This window comes from Suillus plorans, assembly GCF_016647745.1.
Source record: "Suillus plorans strain S12 chromosome Unknown HD556scaffold_3, whole genome shotgun sequence".
Lineage (NCBI taxonomy): Eukaryota > Fungi > Basidiomycota > Agaricomycetes > Boletales > Suillaceae > Suillus > Suillus plorans.
The window spans coordinates 249109-263389 of record NW_024537387.1 but is presented as its reverse complement, the minus strand read 5'-3'; the positions used below and the strand labels follow the sequence as shown (position 1 = coordinate 263389).

The 14281-nt window shown below is 48.0% G+C and overlaps 6 protein-coding genes across 6 annotated transcripts; 3 read left to right on the top strand and 3 right to left on the bottom strand.

The window, feature by feature from the left end:
* Window positions 1–10: 10 nt before the first annotated feature.
* On the bottom strand, window positions 11–1258 carry HD556DRAFT_1523321 (uncharacterized protein). The gene is made up of 7 exons (XM_041309213.1): window positions 1101–1258; window positions 1023–1042; window positions 911–970; window positions 837–859; window positions 709–779; window positions 498–656; window positions 11–441 (listed from the first exon to the last, which is right to left on the bottom strand). The coding sequence occupies exons 1-7, from the start codon at window positions 1172–1174 to the stop codon at window positions 273–275; spliced, it is 576 nt and encodes a 191-aa protein (XP_041166401.1). The 5' UTR covers window positions 1175–1258; the 3' UTR covers window positions 11–272.
* A 242-nt stretch (window positions 1259–1500) lies between these two features.
* HD556DRAFT_1516799 (PRMT5-domain-containing protein) lies at window positions 1501–4740 on the bottom strand. The gene is made up of 12 exons (XM_041309081.1): window positions 4361–4740; window positions 4222–4307; window positions 3735–4122; window positions 3517–3683; window positions 3275–3460; window positions 3146–3223; window positions 3048–3091; window positions 2876–2998; window positions 2652–2827; window positions 2359–2604; window positions 2101–2300; window positions 1501–2039 (listed from the first exon to the last, which is right to left on the bottom strand). The coding sequence occupies exons 1-12, from the start codon at window positions 4668–4670 to the stop codon at window positions 1683–1685; spliced, it is 2361 nt and encodes a 786-aa protein (XP_041166400.1). The 5' UTR covers window positions 4671–4740; the 3' UTR covers window positions 1501–1682.
* An 833-nt stretch (window positions 4741–5573) lies between these two features.
* Window positions 5574–6465, bottom strand: HD556DRAFT_1436958 (ankyrin repeat-containing domain protein; the record flags this gene model as incomplete). Its single annotated transcript, XM_041305629.1, has 4 exons — window positions 5574–5927; window positions 5984–6111; window positions 6164–6296; window positions 6364–6465. 4 exons carry the CDS (start codon window positions 6463–6465, stop codon window positions 5574–5576), a joined length of 717 nt encoding a protein of 238 aa, XP_041166399.1.
* A 440-nt stretch (window positions 6466–6905) lies between these two features.
* Window positions 6906–9854, top strand: HD556DRAFT_480302 (uncharacterized protein). Its single transcript, XM_041310728.1, has 5 exons — window positions 6906–7370; window positions 7516–7708; window positions 7759–8318; window positions 8372–9050; window positions 9120–9854. The coding sequence occupies exons 1-5, from the start codon at window positions 7145–7147 to the stop codon at window positions 9721–9723; spliced, it is 2262 nt and encodes a 753-aa protein (XP_041166398.1). The 5' UTR covers window positions 6906–7144; the 3' UTR covers window positions 9724–9854.
* A 544-nt stretch (window positions 9855–10398) lies between these two features.
* HD556DRAFT_1428984 (L domain-like protein) lies at window positions 10399–11831 on the top strand (the record flags this gene model as incomplete). The annotated part of the gene is made up of 8 exons (XM_041304771.1): window positions 10399–10463; window positions 10514–10637; window positions 10695–10909; window positions 10954–11122; window positions 11179–11253; window positions 11309–11455; window positions 11504–11590; window positions 11640–11831. The coding sequence occupies 8 exons, from the start codon at window positions 10399–10401 to the stop codon at window positions 11829–11831; spliced, it is 1074 nt and encodes a 357-aa protein (XP_041166397.1).
* Window positions 11832–12653: 822 nt separating this feature from the next.
* Window positions 12654–14015, top strand: HD556DRAFT_1326285 (60S ribosomal protein L17/L23). Its single transcript, XM_041301542.1, has 5 exons — window positions 12654–13047; window positions 13098–13304; window positions 13363–13433; window positions 13483–13560; window positions 13614–14015. Exons 1-5 carry the CDS (start codon window positions 13032–13034, stop codon window positions 13659–13661), a joined length of 420 nt encoding a protein of 139 aa, XP_041166396.1. The 5' UTR covers window positions 12654–13031; the 3' UTR covers window positions 13662–14015.
* Window positions 14016–14281: the final 266 nt, after the last annotated feature.

Sequence of the window (14281 nt, the reverse complement as noted above, 5' to 3'; positions counted from 1 at the left end):
ACGTGTTACTATTCAAACCCGCACAATCAATCTGGTCATGTCAGACACTGCGCTCAGTGATTTCGCGATGGTCATTTCACACCAGGGGATGAGTTAATAGTGACAAATGAATGATGCTCTTTTATAATGCACAAAGGAGCACAAAGTAGGGCACATTGGAACAAAAACAAGTGACTAAAGTATGAATAATATGAAACGAGGAAAGACAGGTGATATGTATCAAATAAAACAGTCCATCGCGCGTCATGATCGTGTCCGTACTATCAACATGCTTAGAAGAGAGCAGCACCAACGAGACCCATCACACCAGCAACACCCATTGCCGAAGAGACAGACAGGGTACTGGCAGCGCCAGTCTTCTGGGTCGTACCAGCGGATGCAGTGGTAGTGGCAGAAGTTTTAGCAGCAGAAGAGCTTGTACCAGATGCGGACGCGGAAGATCTAAGTGAGTACATGACTTAGTAGCCGCTAAAGCCCACGCAATAATCACAACTTACCCAGCGGTCGGAGTAGAGGTGCCACTGGCAACGGCGCTACCACTCGACGAACCACTCTCATCTACTGCTGTGTTCAGGCAGGAGGTGTCGCTGCCAGGCATGATAGTGACGATGTCAGAGTATGCGGTACTGCCGGTACTGTCCTTCAGAGCGATGTTACTGGATCCCGGTGTTAGCTAGACGTCTCCAAGAATGCCAGAGAGTAACTCACAAGATAGTGTTAGCTTGAAGATCAACGTTCCACGTATAGGATGTGCCCGTTTGTGTAGGGAAGGACTTGATCTGTTAGAAAATGTCTCAGGACGGCCAGTTAGCTTCAGTACAAGGATAATCGCTAACAGGTGACGCCATTGATTGCCCGCCTGCGATGCGAATTAATAAAGCGACACGTAATCAATCAAACGTCAACATACCAGGCACGAGAGTCAAGTAGTAGGGAGACTGTCCACCAGACCAACTAAACAAAATGGGCTCTGAGGACAAGCAATGTTAGAGCGTGATACTAATTCACAGCAAAGTACATACGGCATTCAACAACATTGGCCCTGCACCACACGATGAGCACTCTCGCGCGTACAAGGAGATCTAAGAGAGAACACGTACGGTGTGTTGATGGTAAGACCAAAGACAACCGGAACGGCGGAAACGAGGGCCACGAAAACGGTGGTGAACTTCATCGTCAAATAGTTATGCTGAACGAACGCGTCGCGAATAGCGGGTCGGGTATTTTTTTTTTATTCGAGAAAATAAGAGAGCGAGAGATGAAATAGAATGTTACTGTTACCACGGCACTCTTAAGGCTTGGCGGAGTTTGAAAGTCTGGTGCGCTGCCGATACCACGGCAGAATCATTTTTAAATCTCCGCGAACTATCGATTTGAACTGATAGTCAGCCGCAAACTGGTGCTGATACTGAAAAATTGGCTGACACTAAAGTGCATTCACATGCAACGAAACTTGTTGAGGCTAACAAGGCGTTTATGCGAGACTTTGTGGAGTTAAAAGCGCTATTGTTCTGCAACGATCGTCACGTTAACTTTAGATGATTGAGACCATATGAAGTATAATTACACCTCAATGCTTCCGTCACAAATAGTTATTTTTGGGGCACAGACAATCTTGTTATGTAACATCGCATGTTTCACAATCACCCTGCGTGTATGCGTGCACGGCAGTAAAATTTACCTCATAATCCAATCCAACTACTTCGGCCTCCAGGATTGTGTAGCGACGTCTGTCCAATTTTAATGACCCCCGCAGTAGACCTTGGTGATTCTTCTCCACTCTTGCGCAATTCAGAACGCTCTAAAGATGGAAATACATCAACAGCGTCGATCACAGGACTCGGGACCGCAACATGAGTCGAGGTACATGCGAAGAAAGACCCATCCCCTGACGTATCCTCAGAGTGTTCAGGTGACGATGAAGAATTGAACACGGGCAAAAACGACTCGGCGTACCACTCGTACCATACCTGCCGCTCATCTGTAAGTCGCCAGATTGATACGTGCAGTTCTGAGTTGCTAGGTAGGTACAGAGGTTCCTAGGCGAATGAATGTCAATAAGAGCCAGAGCCACTAGAGAATGTTGATGATAACACCTACTTTGAATGGGAAGAATAACGGGAACCAGCTCAGCATGTCCTTCGATACCCGATCTTTACTATGCGGATGAATACTAAGACCAACATGCCCATACAGGACGGCCTCGAAATAACCTGCAAGCCCGTGCATAACCCCAGCATGAGGGATATGGAACGACAGCTTAGCAGAGCGGACATTGTGACTATTTGTCAGGGGTAAGCCTAGACACTCGGCATAATTAGCGTCCGTCTGGCCCGAAGATCCGCTATTCAGGTTCACCTCGTTCATCGACGGTCGCATCTTTTCGCGGATGCTCAAATTCCCAGCATTGTTGAATCATAGACCCGCAGCGGCCTGATACTCCTCCGCCATCCCCACTCAAGATGTTGACATTTTGGAACATCACCACATATGGTGTTTCCATGCCTTTGATTTCTCTACTGATTCGCGCGCTATTGTATAACTTCGATGAAGATAGCGGAGCGAGATGGGCGCTGTACGACGATGGGATGGAGATGCCATCAGCTGGAGAACGGTTAGCGAAATGGGTGATGAGCGTAAACAATCCATACGTTTCAAAAACCTCATTGCGCCGTCGAGACACTCCGGACTTAGCTCGTTATCGCCGAACGAACCGAGTAATTCAGTGATGAGGATGTCCACTTGCTCAGGGAGCTCTACATGCCGCATGTCGCCAAAGAACAGCTGCACAGAGTTACCCCATTCATTCTGTTTCCGGCCCTGAAGCCTGCTTACAGTCAGACGTCAATGTGAAGATAATGAGAGCCAAACAGACGTCACAAAGGCATTTGGGTTCTTCTCAACTGCGTACACGAAGGCACTTCTTCCCGATCTCTTGATGGCCGTCAAACTTCGTTCAACAAGGGGGCCACGGCCTGCCCCAGCAACGCAAATCACACTGCGAAGAAGGGTTAAGCCTTGTAATACATGCCAAATGTGATTCGCACATGTGGTCACTATCAGGCCAGTCCATCAACGCGTGATACACGGCCTACAGATTTCACGTGTCACTGTACAACTTCGGTTCATAATAGATGAAACGCACTTCTTCATAATTGCGGTATTTCACAGGGTCCTGTTCGAATGTCTGATACGTAATGCTCTGGAGGTTGTCCATCAGCGGCTAGGCAGACATCAGTACGATAGCATGCGGAAATGAGGTGTATATATCAACTTGTAGGGGGTTCTGGAGGTAGTCTTGATAACCCTGAGCGAAGTGCTCAACTGTCCCTGCCGTCATCGCTGCCTGAACAGCCGAGCTTGTCTTCTCGACATGTCGCACATATTGTGCATATGCTGATTCGCCACCTTTGGTGTGTAACCCCGAACTAACCCCTGACATGATGACGATAGGGTGATGCTAGCCGATTCTTGGTTCATCATCTGCCCAATAGCAAAAATACGTGCCTAACTCACTGCCATGCTATTGCGTAGAAAGGATTGTGTACCCTTGGGAAGAACAGGGTAGCCCTTCACATTCGCGATAAACGTGGACGCGGGGAGGAATATATGGTGAACAGGTTCAGCCATCCATCTGTTGAGGATGCCGGCATTAGAAGGTAATGGCGGGGTGAGATCGAGCGCTGGAATTCAGTTCGTCAAGTACTGTTCCAAGACGTAAAGTGAATGCATACTGAGCGTCAAGCGTGTATTATAGTCACACAGTGTGCGTATTATGTCCCACATTTCCCAAGTTGCGTTTATCTCTCCTTCGGGAGCCCGCGCAGCCTTCAAGGATTTTGACGTGGAAGCTCGCGGGATCACAATTTTCGGTGTTGATGGTGCAGATGGGGTCGACGATGTGCTCGTTATCGAAGGAGGAATAATTGGCGATTCTTTCGGTTGAAAGACAGCAGGATCGTAGATAGGAAGGCGTATCGAGAAGTTCGTAAAGGTCGTACTTTTGAGACATTCATTTACGGCGCGCGCATATGATGCGACTTGTGATCGATGCCTAGGTGGAGGTAAAATGACCGTCTGAACATTGAGGTATGACGCGTAGGCCACTTCCTGGCGCAATGCCTGAAAAATCAGATTCGGGTTAGTGCCGAAAAATAAGCTCCGAGAAGATAGCTCCACAACGCCCGTAAACATGATTTTTTTTTCACAGAATGGACTCACGATCTCGGAATCATGCCTAACCCAGTCATCTGTTGAGTCAAGCTGAAGCCAGTCTGACACCATCACAAGTACAGGTACCGCCTCATCTATCGCATTGCCACTTAGGATGCACGATTGGTTGTTTGTTGATCTCACTTACCAAGTGTTGAGATGGTCACCTCCTCGTGCAGGAAAGACGGTGCTTTCCTCCATGCCTCTGCCTGCTGTTCTGCAGTTGCATTTTCATCAGCTTCATTTGCACTTGCTGATGGCACGATGCACATATTTCTCCATCGCTCTCTCCATTTTGGGGTAGTCAAAGGAAGACAGACAAAGTCATAACCCTTGGTTTGACTTTCCCTGATTAATTTCAGAACTGGAGTCTTATCGGATCCATCGGTGCGTGCAGATGCTTGTGAAATGTCTTCGAAACTGAAACAAGAAGCTAAGCCTGCAACTTGGTCTGCCATGGGGGAAGAGAAGTAATGATGAGTATCCTAAAAAGGTAATCTGAAGGAGCGCGTGTTCATAAACGCGTCGTGTCGCGTTTTTATATCTGAACTTGTTTTCGTTGGACGCTGAAATCACAAATTTAAGGTCTCCAAACCCTTGCAAGCCCTAGCGACCCTCTTCATTCTTGCTCACTCTTCTACTCATTTCGCGACTTTCCGAATCTCTACGCCCGCAAACGTGTTCGTGTAGAAGGCCTATGTTTTGCTTCTCAGACAAGTCACGATTGATGTCGGGTGAAATCCAAAGGACTCGTGCCAGCTCATGCCCATACCCGTGGGATCTCCATGGATATATCTGCATGACACAGGTTTTCTGCTGTGCCAATAGATAATCACCCCAAAACTGATGGTCATAGACAAAAAGACACCACAAAAGCATAGCTTCAATGCCCTAGTCACCATCGAACACTGCGTCGTCGTAATCAACGAACTTCCTCGGAAACTTGACGTTCCCATCTATTCTCACTCCACGAACGTGAACAGCTTCGATCGGATAAATTCGAAAGGAATTAACGGAGTTGGTGCAGGTTGGCGCTGGGCTGTGCCAAGTCTGGGCATACACACCCGAAGTTCACTCCGGCTGCGGACATCCGAGTCCCAGGTATTTTAGATTCCACTTCCATAACATACGAAGAAATGTCTTAAACAAGTAACTGTTGTCTCCAAGGATGGTAACTTTTTACGGATAACGTCCCTCGAGTGACGGCTGATTTGATCGACTGTGATCATGATCAGTGTTTAATCGTTTGCGACGATCATCCGATCGGGTTATTCGTTTTGAGCAGTGAAACAGCCAGGAAGCTATGTACGTAGTATGTACTACCATGGATCCACATTGGTGCCATGGTGGCGAGTAGACAATTAATTACTACCATCCGTTCGAGGTCTCTTGACCCCATTAGCTTCGGAAAGATGCGCAGCGTCACTACTATCCGTTGTCATGTCATACCCTGCTACAACTCCTTCAAACACTATTCTGCCAACGACTTGTCTCAGCTCCTCATCAGGATCCCTGCCGTCTGCTTCAGACCGCTGCATGATATCATGAACAGACTGCATAAGCGATGACGTGAGAGACTCTGTTGCGATGTCTTGCTGATATTGAGAAGGTCGCGAGGGCGACACCGCCCCAGGGATCACACATGAGGAAGGATTTAGGCGCGACTGCAGGTATGCAGCAATTTCGGGAAAGTTCTCTTGTAAATGTTCAACAGGCTGATGTGTATTTTATATCAGCAAAAAGGTGATAGATGATTCCTAAGCTCACGCACGGAGACACCATCATTATTCTGATGGTCTAATGTGGATCCGTGGTCCAATAGCCATTGTGCCGTCTCGGTATTTTCAGCAGCATATAGCGGTGTATCCCCGTCTTCGTCGGTGACATTAACGTCTCCTCCTGTGCTTGGAAGGTAAGTTTTTTATGGTCAATGAATGATCTTATCACTGACCTTGAGAGAACAGGTACGCGAGGGTCTCAAGCTGCCCGTATGAGGCCGCAGCGTGCATGGGAGTATACGTGAATTCATCAGGAGCATTGGGCGACGTGGCTGGGAGGGACCGGATCAGACCTGACCATGTGAACTATGAGATGACACCTGCATTGCTGTTCAACAAGTTCCTGAAGGAACGAGATAAGCTTGGCACGTACCGTAAGCGAAGACGAGTTACGTACCCGAACCCTAACTAAATCGCCATCACCTGCAGCTACCCAAATGTTCTTTCCTGGTTGAACTCGTGCTGGGACGGGCATCGATGCGGATGGGGCTCAATCAGCGACTGGTTTGGTAAAAGGACGTCGATAAAGAAGACGTCCCAAAATGGGAATTCAGGCTTAAATACGGGACCAACTTTTTGCCACAATCGGCACACCAAGTGCACAAGCCCTTCATTTCCGGTCACTGAAGATGGAGTCAATCTGCGCCGAGGAGCCCGCAGGCTACGGAAAATTTTTGAATGCTTCTAACGGTAGGAAATTTGTGGGAGTTGGTTCGTTTAAAATCTCGGATCTATGCTGATCGGAACTTCCCCTGGGTGAGCTCGGCACCGTCATGAGGATTCGTTAGAAAGCGTAGCACGCTGTGGTACTGCCTCTCAAATTTACGAATTTTGTGCCTTCTGAGGTATGGAACGGCAGGCGAATTAAACGGAGTCTGAGTTCTGATATAAAATCAGCGGAGATATTTAGTTTAAAAACAAGTTGCACTAAAGTCGAACCTGAAAGTCAATTTTGAGACTATACGGACCCTCCTTCCGTCCTAGACGAATGTGCCCGCTCCTACTAGTACTCGATCGATTGTTGTAACTCTCAAGGCCCGTCGATCCCGAGTTCAACCTCCGTTTGTCTACCAACTCGGACCCACTGATTGTAACATACTGTAAACTATTATTGGCGGTCTCTTTACGGGACTTCGTTTTTCAAGCTTCTAGCCATGAGCTTCCTCGTGCCAACGCAACGAGGCCTTGAACATGTAACCCAGCCCATGGGCGACTTCTCTTCCATACATAACCAGCCAAACAGATCCCATCTACCCCTTTCCTCCTTGGAAGGGTATCCTCATCAGGGCATGTCCGCCCTCTCAACTTCAACACCCTTTCCACCTTTTCCCGACATTGTCATGTCTCAATCTTTGCCAAAAGTTGGCGAGACTAGATGCTGTAAGTTTACAAAACTCTATTATTCCCTAAAGGGTCTCCACTCCGATTGTTTCGGAACCTTCACAAACCGATCACAATCCTGTAATTTTCTCTTGATCGTCAATGATTTCGCTAACCACGATTTTGCACTTTGTGGCACCTTTAGACTGGTCTCTATTATCGTCCGAATTGGATTTCGTCTATCTGGATCCTGTTCTTGCAAGTCATCTCGAAACCCAGGCCGACTTGCTCATTGGCAAGTCCCTCCTATCCTTTGTTCACCCCGAAGAGCAGGCTACTGCGCGAGCAGATCTAGCAGAAGCTCTTGAACAAAGGACGATGCATGGTAGTGTTACCAGGTAAGCGATTCCAAGTGTAAGTGGATTTATCCTGACCTCATCTTTTCCAGGGTCAGGTATTGTCGTCTCGCTCGTATCCGTCGCATCCTCGGTCACCAAGGGCCTACCCAACCGTGGCCTGATGGTGACAAGGTTTCCGTGGATGCCCACTACATGGTCGTCGACATCGTCATTAACTGGGCTGCAGAGGGCCTCGTGTTATGCTTTATCCACGCAGTCGTCGATCTTGAACCTGGTGACAATGATGAACATCACAGAACTCCATGGACAAATTGGTGTGGCACGCCATGCATGCACCCAGAACAGATAACGCTATTGCAACAGCGGCTTCTATATTACTTTCCTCAATCAACCGCCACAACTAGGGTATTCCAGATCTTGTTCAACTCTAATTACAACCAGCAGGACTGTCGTCTTCTGTTGAGCTGGCCATCGGACAGCAGCCAAGAATATCCTGGTATGCCAGGAGCGAAAGACTTTGCAAGGCGAGCGGTGGGCATTCAGACGTCCACTCGGGATAATAGTGCGAAGACGAGTTGCACGAGACGTTGGAGAATCCAAGATACAATGCCTGGAATAGGCGAAGTAGAAAGCGTGTTCATCCCTCATGGTAAGCGCTTCCTTGATGAAGTCCATGTGCTTCTATTAAGCAAGCGGATATAGGTTCAATAACGTTTGCATGCCACACCATTCAACAGCCTGCTTCGCGGAGCTTGTCTGTCTCTTATTCTCAGTCTCAGCCGTTCACGAGGTCCACAGACGCCTACATGCCTGCACACAGCCAACATCACCCCTATGACCTGTCGGCAAGCCCGTACACACTCCCGCCTGTGTCTACCTCAATGCCACAACCTTACGGACACTACACGCAGTCCTTGACGTCCCAATACTCTCACTCGCCCTGGGGGAGTTACTCAGAGCCTTCTTCCTCGCTTTCTCAGTTTAACAGGTGGCCTGCTCAAAGCCCTGCACATTCGATGGCATCCCTCCCATCGTCATCATGCACCTTGCGCGAGTCACCTTACTCGAGACCATCGCCATCTCCAATTTATGGCGAGAACAGAGCGTCTTTAAGTAATTATCAAGCCACACCTAGTCCTGAGGACTACAGTACTAAGGCCGCCTTTGAGGCCTTCGAGGCTAGCGTACCGCCGGCGCCGCCCTGCGGTATCGACACTGTACCACCTCCAAGACACCGAGTGAGTCCCGGAACACATAAGGACACCCTGCCACGTAGCACCAACAATCGCCCTTTGGGTGTTCTCAAATGCAGTAGTTGCAAGGCAACGTCTAGTCCTGAATGGAGGAAGGGCCCCAGTGGCAGGAAGGAGCTCTGTAACGCGTGGGTGATACCACAACATGCGACGGAACTACTTACTAATATTTACTTGTTTTCTGTTTCATTGACCAGATGCGGCTTGCGCTACGCCCGTTCTCGTGCCAAGAAGGAAGGGCACGTGGTGTCGACACAGCGTCGGAAGAAAGACAAGACCGGTGTCATTACGGCTAATGAAGAGTCTGCGGTGCCGTCCACTCCTCCGATACCTATTGCTGGCGCGGCTACGACGACCCGTCGCGGTCCTGCTGAAGGGAACACATATGCTTCCCCATCATCTGTTGGCTCTGGATCTGGAAGTGAACCTTATTCTCAACCAAGCCCTGTAGCACCAGAAGATAATCGACCTTCGCCATCGCCTCCGTTGCCTGGTCTCAATTTTGTTCATTACCACCCTTCCTCTGGACCGTCGCATCATCAACCACGAGTTGATGGTCGTACATTCCCTTATCACGCGTCCAGCCCTTTTCAACCTTCCCCATCTCCGCTATCTTCGGGTCAACTGACTCTCCGTCCACCACGAGGACAAGATGATGTGCCTGGCTCATCGTCTCGCAGCGGGTCATATCACCCTTATCCCTCGCCCTCGTCAAACTCAACCACTTTTGAACGGGCAAAAACGCAGGATCGCCACCTGACTTCACTGCCTCCCTCACCAGAGCGTAGCAGATTCCGGTGACCGCGCCCCGTCAAATCAAACGACTTGAAGCTCATACAAGCGTTATGCGACACCTTGGCCCTGTTTCTGTGAAATGCAACGTTTCGGTATTTTTATGTTTCCGGTTCATTTCTTTCGGCCAATGGTGCAAGCACACCTTCCTTGCCAAAATTATTTATTGATGCAATTCGCCTGGTTGTTCCTTTTGGACTTACATAGCGCAACCAACACATGGATACATGCCTTGTGTAGTTTTATCGTAGTGGACACGCTAATTTGAAATCATGAGATTGGAAGTTTGGTTGCGGTCGGACCATCGATTGTACTCGCGCTTGCCCACGTTTCTGGTCTTGAAATCGCGATCCTCAAAAACTTGCTACGCCGATCAACTCGCATCGGATGGCTAAGGATCGCCCTGAATAATTTTCTTTTATGGAGTGTCAGCGTCAAGTCAGCTAAATCATGAGGGAGACCTGCCTGACAGATTCTGGACGCAGCTAAGATTCTATCATCTATTGGTCTCATTGCACCCATATGACCAGAATTTCAACAAGACTAGTCAAAGGTTTTGCAAACAAACTCGTCATTCCTTCTACACAGCCACAAGAAGCCACGCTTTATGTAAGTAGCATATTAAAGGCCGCTACGGATCTATATCGTTCCTTCCTTGGCTCGTTGACACTTGTATATCTCATCATGCACCGGCCGGATGAACAATCAGTGGAATCCGCGAGTCATAACAAAACCGTAGTCGTTGAGCGGTGAGCTCCGATGCCAAGCTCCGGATCACGTATCTTCAATGACCCGTTAGCCCCACAGCTCGTGTTGCATTACCACCTCCTGCAGTAGATGGTGACTCCGATGGGGAAGCCGAGGCAGATGGATCGCAAGCAAATGATGGTGATCTGTTGGAAGACTTTCCGGACGAAACTGACGTGCGTACTTACACGGTCTTTCGTTGTCTACCTAATCGAGGCATACGGCATGACTAGGAATTAGAACTCGTACACTCGCGATTGAGCTCTTTGGCTAATCTTCGACTTGATCGGTTCGCAAGGCATCTGAAAAAGTTATGCCTCAGACAAAACGTTATATCGCATCTAGATCCAGAGATCTTTAAGCTGCTCACGCAGCTTGAAGAGCTTGACCTGTACGATAATAAACTCAAGACTTTGGGAGATGCATTAGACAGTATGTCTGCTCTAACGTGAGTAACGGTTCTTCAGCTTCAAGTATTCTTACGTTGCATAGCGTTCTGGACCTTTCATTCAACCTTCTACGACAAGTGCCGGAGGCACTGTCGCATCTACGTTCCTTGAAGACCGTGTATTTCGTTCAAAACAAGATCTCCAAAATCACTGGCTTGGAATCTGTTGGAGCGACATTAAGAAGTCTTGAACTTGGGGGAAATAGAATACGGGTAATTTGCACCGATCAACCGATCATTCCAAGGGGTAGCTCACGCTGGTACTCCAGCATATCGAAGGGTTGGATGCGTTGGTCAACCTGGAGGAATTGTGGCTTGGAAAAAACAAGCTCACTAAACTAGAGGTGCAGTGGTTTCGCACTATCGTAGTTTAATGCTCACGGTCACACGATACAACAGAATCTGAGTACACTAAGCAGACTGAAAATATTGTCTCTTCAGTCTAACAGGATCACAAAGATCGAGGGTCTGGACCAATTGGCTGAGTTAGAAGAGCTCTACTTGAGCCACAATGGGGTCGAGCGTTTGGAAGGTCTCGAGAACAATGTAGGTATTCAGTCAATTGTTCGCCGTCATGCTTAAGCTTTTGCGCAGACAAAGCTGAGAACACTCGACATTGGTGCGAACTTTGTTCCAGCGATCGAAAATATTTCGCATCTAGTATCCATAGAGGAGCTCTGGGTAGGTGTTTCTTGACTACGACAGAACTCAAATCTCATTTCATGGTCAGCTCAACAACAACAAGATTGCTGATCTGCGAGCTCTCGAACCGCAGCTCAAGAATATGGCATCCCTTGAAACGATTTACCTGGAAGGCAATCCTTGTCAGCAGGCCGAAGGTACAGGTTACAGACGGAAGATAATGCTTGCGCTTCCTCAGGTCAAGCAAATTGATGCCACGTTAGTATTCCCTTTCGATTGATTTCTAGAGTATGTAGCTGACCTAGTCTGTAGCTTTGCGAAACCGTTATGACTCACTCATTTCCAACAATTTTCTTGCAATGGGACGGTACTGATTTCAATTAGCATACATTATACTCAGCAATGGGCAGGCCTGTCTCCCGAAGTGCCCAAGACTTTCTAAATTAAACAAACTCATACGCCAATTTGCACTCCCAGGCCCGGTGGGAAGGATATTATTCCGTCCTAAAATTCTACGTCCCTCGAGCTGATTCACATTTCGTAGTTGTTTCCATAATATGAAATAGCTAGGTCGTACTGTGCAAATTGACACACAAATATGCTTGAAATCGACGTAATGATATACTATCGACCATATGTATGATCAGACCCTCAGGCCTCAGGTCTGCATCATGTATAATTCTTCATAATGCAGATACGCCAGTGAAGGAGCCTGGAGGCAGGGAGGCGGGGTGGAGCGAGGCCGGCCACCGCACCCCCGCGGCATTCGATGTTGCCGAACGTTGTTTGTCTTGTAGTAGTTAACATATAATCACCGTAAAATGTAGATAATCATGCGATCGTTCTGCACTGGCGTAACCTTGATCGATACCATTTACGATCTCCTCGTGGTCTGCACGCTGCCCGTAATTTCGGCCTGCATCGATTATTATTGGATACGCTCAAGTGATACCATCATTATTCATTGTTACATATCTGGGAACGCATACAGCGTGGTCCTGCAACACTGGCCTCTGTATCTCGATTCTCGGCCGCCTGTGGAGAATAACTCCAGCTCAAAACATGACGTTTACAACTTATGATAGTATTGTATTTGTACGTCGGTGAATGTAATAATAATTGTTAAAAAGGATATGAATCATTGAGCTAATTAAAGAGCCACAAGGTATATATATGGTTGTGTCATCGAGCCAAGATTTAAGGAAAACCTTTCTGAAAAACTTTGCTGGGGTTGAAACTCGTCTTTCGTGACTTCGTTTTGTCTCTACGGCTCACGTATGTTACCAGCAGCGCAGCCTGCGAGGCTGGACGCAGGCGTGAGGAGTGCACACTCCAAGAGGTACAGCATGCCACATGGACGTACAGAATCGTACATCCGGGAGTTTCCGGTATAACTGTACAGTTTGAAACTTTGGTGAGTGAGCATACCCAGGTAGTCGGGGGTCACGCAAGATCCAGCAAGCATCCAGCAACATATACGATGGGGAAAGATCGCGGTAGCTCTCCCGTGTACATGTATGGCTCACATCTCATTCCCTACTTTCAGTTGGCGCCTCTGGAAAGAAATTCCGTATGACACTTGGTCTCCCTGTTGGTGCCGTCCTCAACTGTGCCGACAACAGCGGTGCCAAGTCACTATTCATAATCGAGCCTTATGGTTTCGGTGCACGACTGAACAGATTGCCTGATGCTGGTGTTGGTGACATGGTCGTTGCATCAGTAAAGAAGGGGAAACCTGAACTGAGGAAAAAAAGTGTGTATTGATGCTGCACGTTGTGTCAATCAACTGTACTGATGAAATTAACTTGCAGCTATGCCCGCTGTTGTTGTCCGCCAACGTAAGGCATGGCGTCGGAGAGATGGTGTTTTCTTGTACTTCGAGGTACGAGACAATTTTGTTCCCCTTATTACATATGTAACCAATTATACAGGACAACGCCGGTGTTATTGTTAACCCCAAGGGTGATATGAAGGGCTCCGTCATCGTTGGCCCTGTCGCAAAAGAATGTGTAGGTTTACGTTTCAAGATGTGGAAGATTAGGTCTCTAACCCTAATTCTAAGGTTGACCTGTGGCCCCGTATTGCAGCTAAGGCCGGCTCTGTTGTATGATTTAGATATGGTACAATCGCATTTTTTTTCATCGTCTCACACTTCATCAGTAACTATTGTGCAAGTCATAGTAGGCTAAGCAGTCTATCAGTCAGTCTCGACCTGTGACAGCGTTACTTCAATGGCCCATCTATCGCACCAATAGGCCCAGTAATGCAATTCGCTATCTGTGAATGCATTCAACTGTGGAATTCGAAAACAGTGACTATGCGTGCATGATAGTATGACCGTCGTCAGTTGCATCTTATCTCACCATTTCTGTCCGCGTTTACTTCCGGACTCCAGCCATCATATGCCGCGATTAACCTTTTTTGGCTTTCTGTGTGCCCTTGATCTAAAATGAAATGCTAAACGAATGTCATCCTCCTCCCCTTAGCGTCTATTAAGTACTGAACAATCATAAGATACCTTTGATTCGTGCAGTTCAATCCACGTCGTCCGCACGCAACTTCTCGCGTTGTCGCCCTCGCTTATCCGGTTTGTACAACACAGGCGGTTGCTAGAATCGCTGGGCGCTCTTCATGTCGAAGTCTTTCGGAGATGGCTGGTGGCTCTGCCTTCCTTCGGTTGATGGCATGCATCGTATCTCGGTTCCATATTGCCCTCAACTTCCCTTCCGT

Excerpts from the sequence above, each read along its gene's own strand:
- HD556DRAFT_1523321 (XM_041309213.1), bottom strand. The coding sequence starts at position 1,174 with ATGAAGTTCACCACCGTTTTCGTGGCCCTCGTTTCCGCCGTTCCGGTT. Across the intron at positions 1,043-1,100 it reads GGTCTTACCATCAACACACC|GGCCAATGTTGTTGAATGCC; the intron begins GTACGTGTTCTC and ends CGTGTGGTGCAG. Across the intron at positions 657-708 it reads CTTCAAGCTAACACTATCTT|TAACATCGCTCTGAAGGACA; the intron begins GTGAGTTACTCT and ends ACCGGGATCCAG.
- HD556DRAFT_1516799 (XM_041309081.1), bottom strand. The coding sequence starts at position 4,670 with ATGGCAGACCAAGTTGCAGGCTTAGCTTCTTGTTTCAGTTTCGAAGAC. Across the intron at positions 3,461-3,516 it reads TTCTACGCAATAGCATGGCA|CATCACCCTATCGTCATCAT; the intron begins GTGAGTTAGGCA and ends AGAATCGGCTAG. Across the intron at positions 2,605-2,651 it reads CGCAATGAGGTTTTTGAAAC|CTGATGGCATCTCCATCCCA; the intron begins GTATGGATTGTT and ends ACCGTTCTCCAG.
- HD556DRAFT_480302 (XM_041310728.1), top strand. The coding sequence starts at position 7,145 with ATGAGCTTCCTCGTGCCAACGCAACGAGGCCTTGAACATGTAACCCAG. Across the intron at positions 7,371-7,515 it reads AGTTGGCGAGACTAGATGCT|ACTGGTCTCTATTATCGTCC; the intron begins GTAAGTTTACAA and ends TGGCACCTTTAG. Across the intron at positions 8,319-8,371 it reads AAGCGTGTTCATCCCTCATG|GTTCAATAACGTTTGCATGC; the intron begins GTAAGCGCTTCC and ends AAGCGGATATAG.
- HD556DRAFT_1326285 (XM_041301542.1), top strand. Across the intron at positions 13,305-13,362 it reads ACCTGAACTGAGGAAAAAAA|CTATGCCCGCTGTTGTTGTC; the intron begins GTGTGTATTGAT and ends ATTAACTTGCAG. Across the intron at positions 13,434-13,482 it reads GTGTTTTCTTGTACTTCGAG|GACAACGCCGGTGTTATTGT; the intron begins GTACGAGACAAT and ends CCAATTATACAG.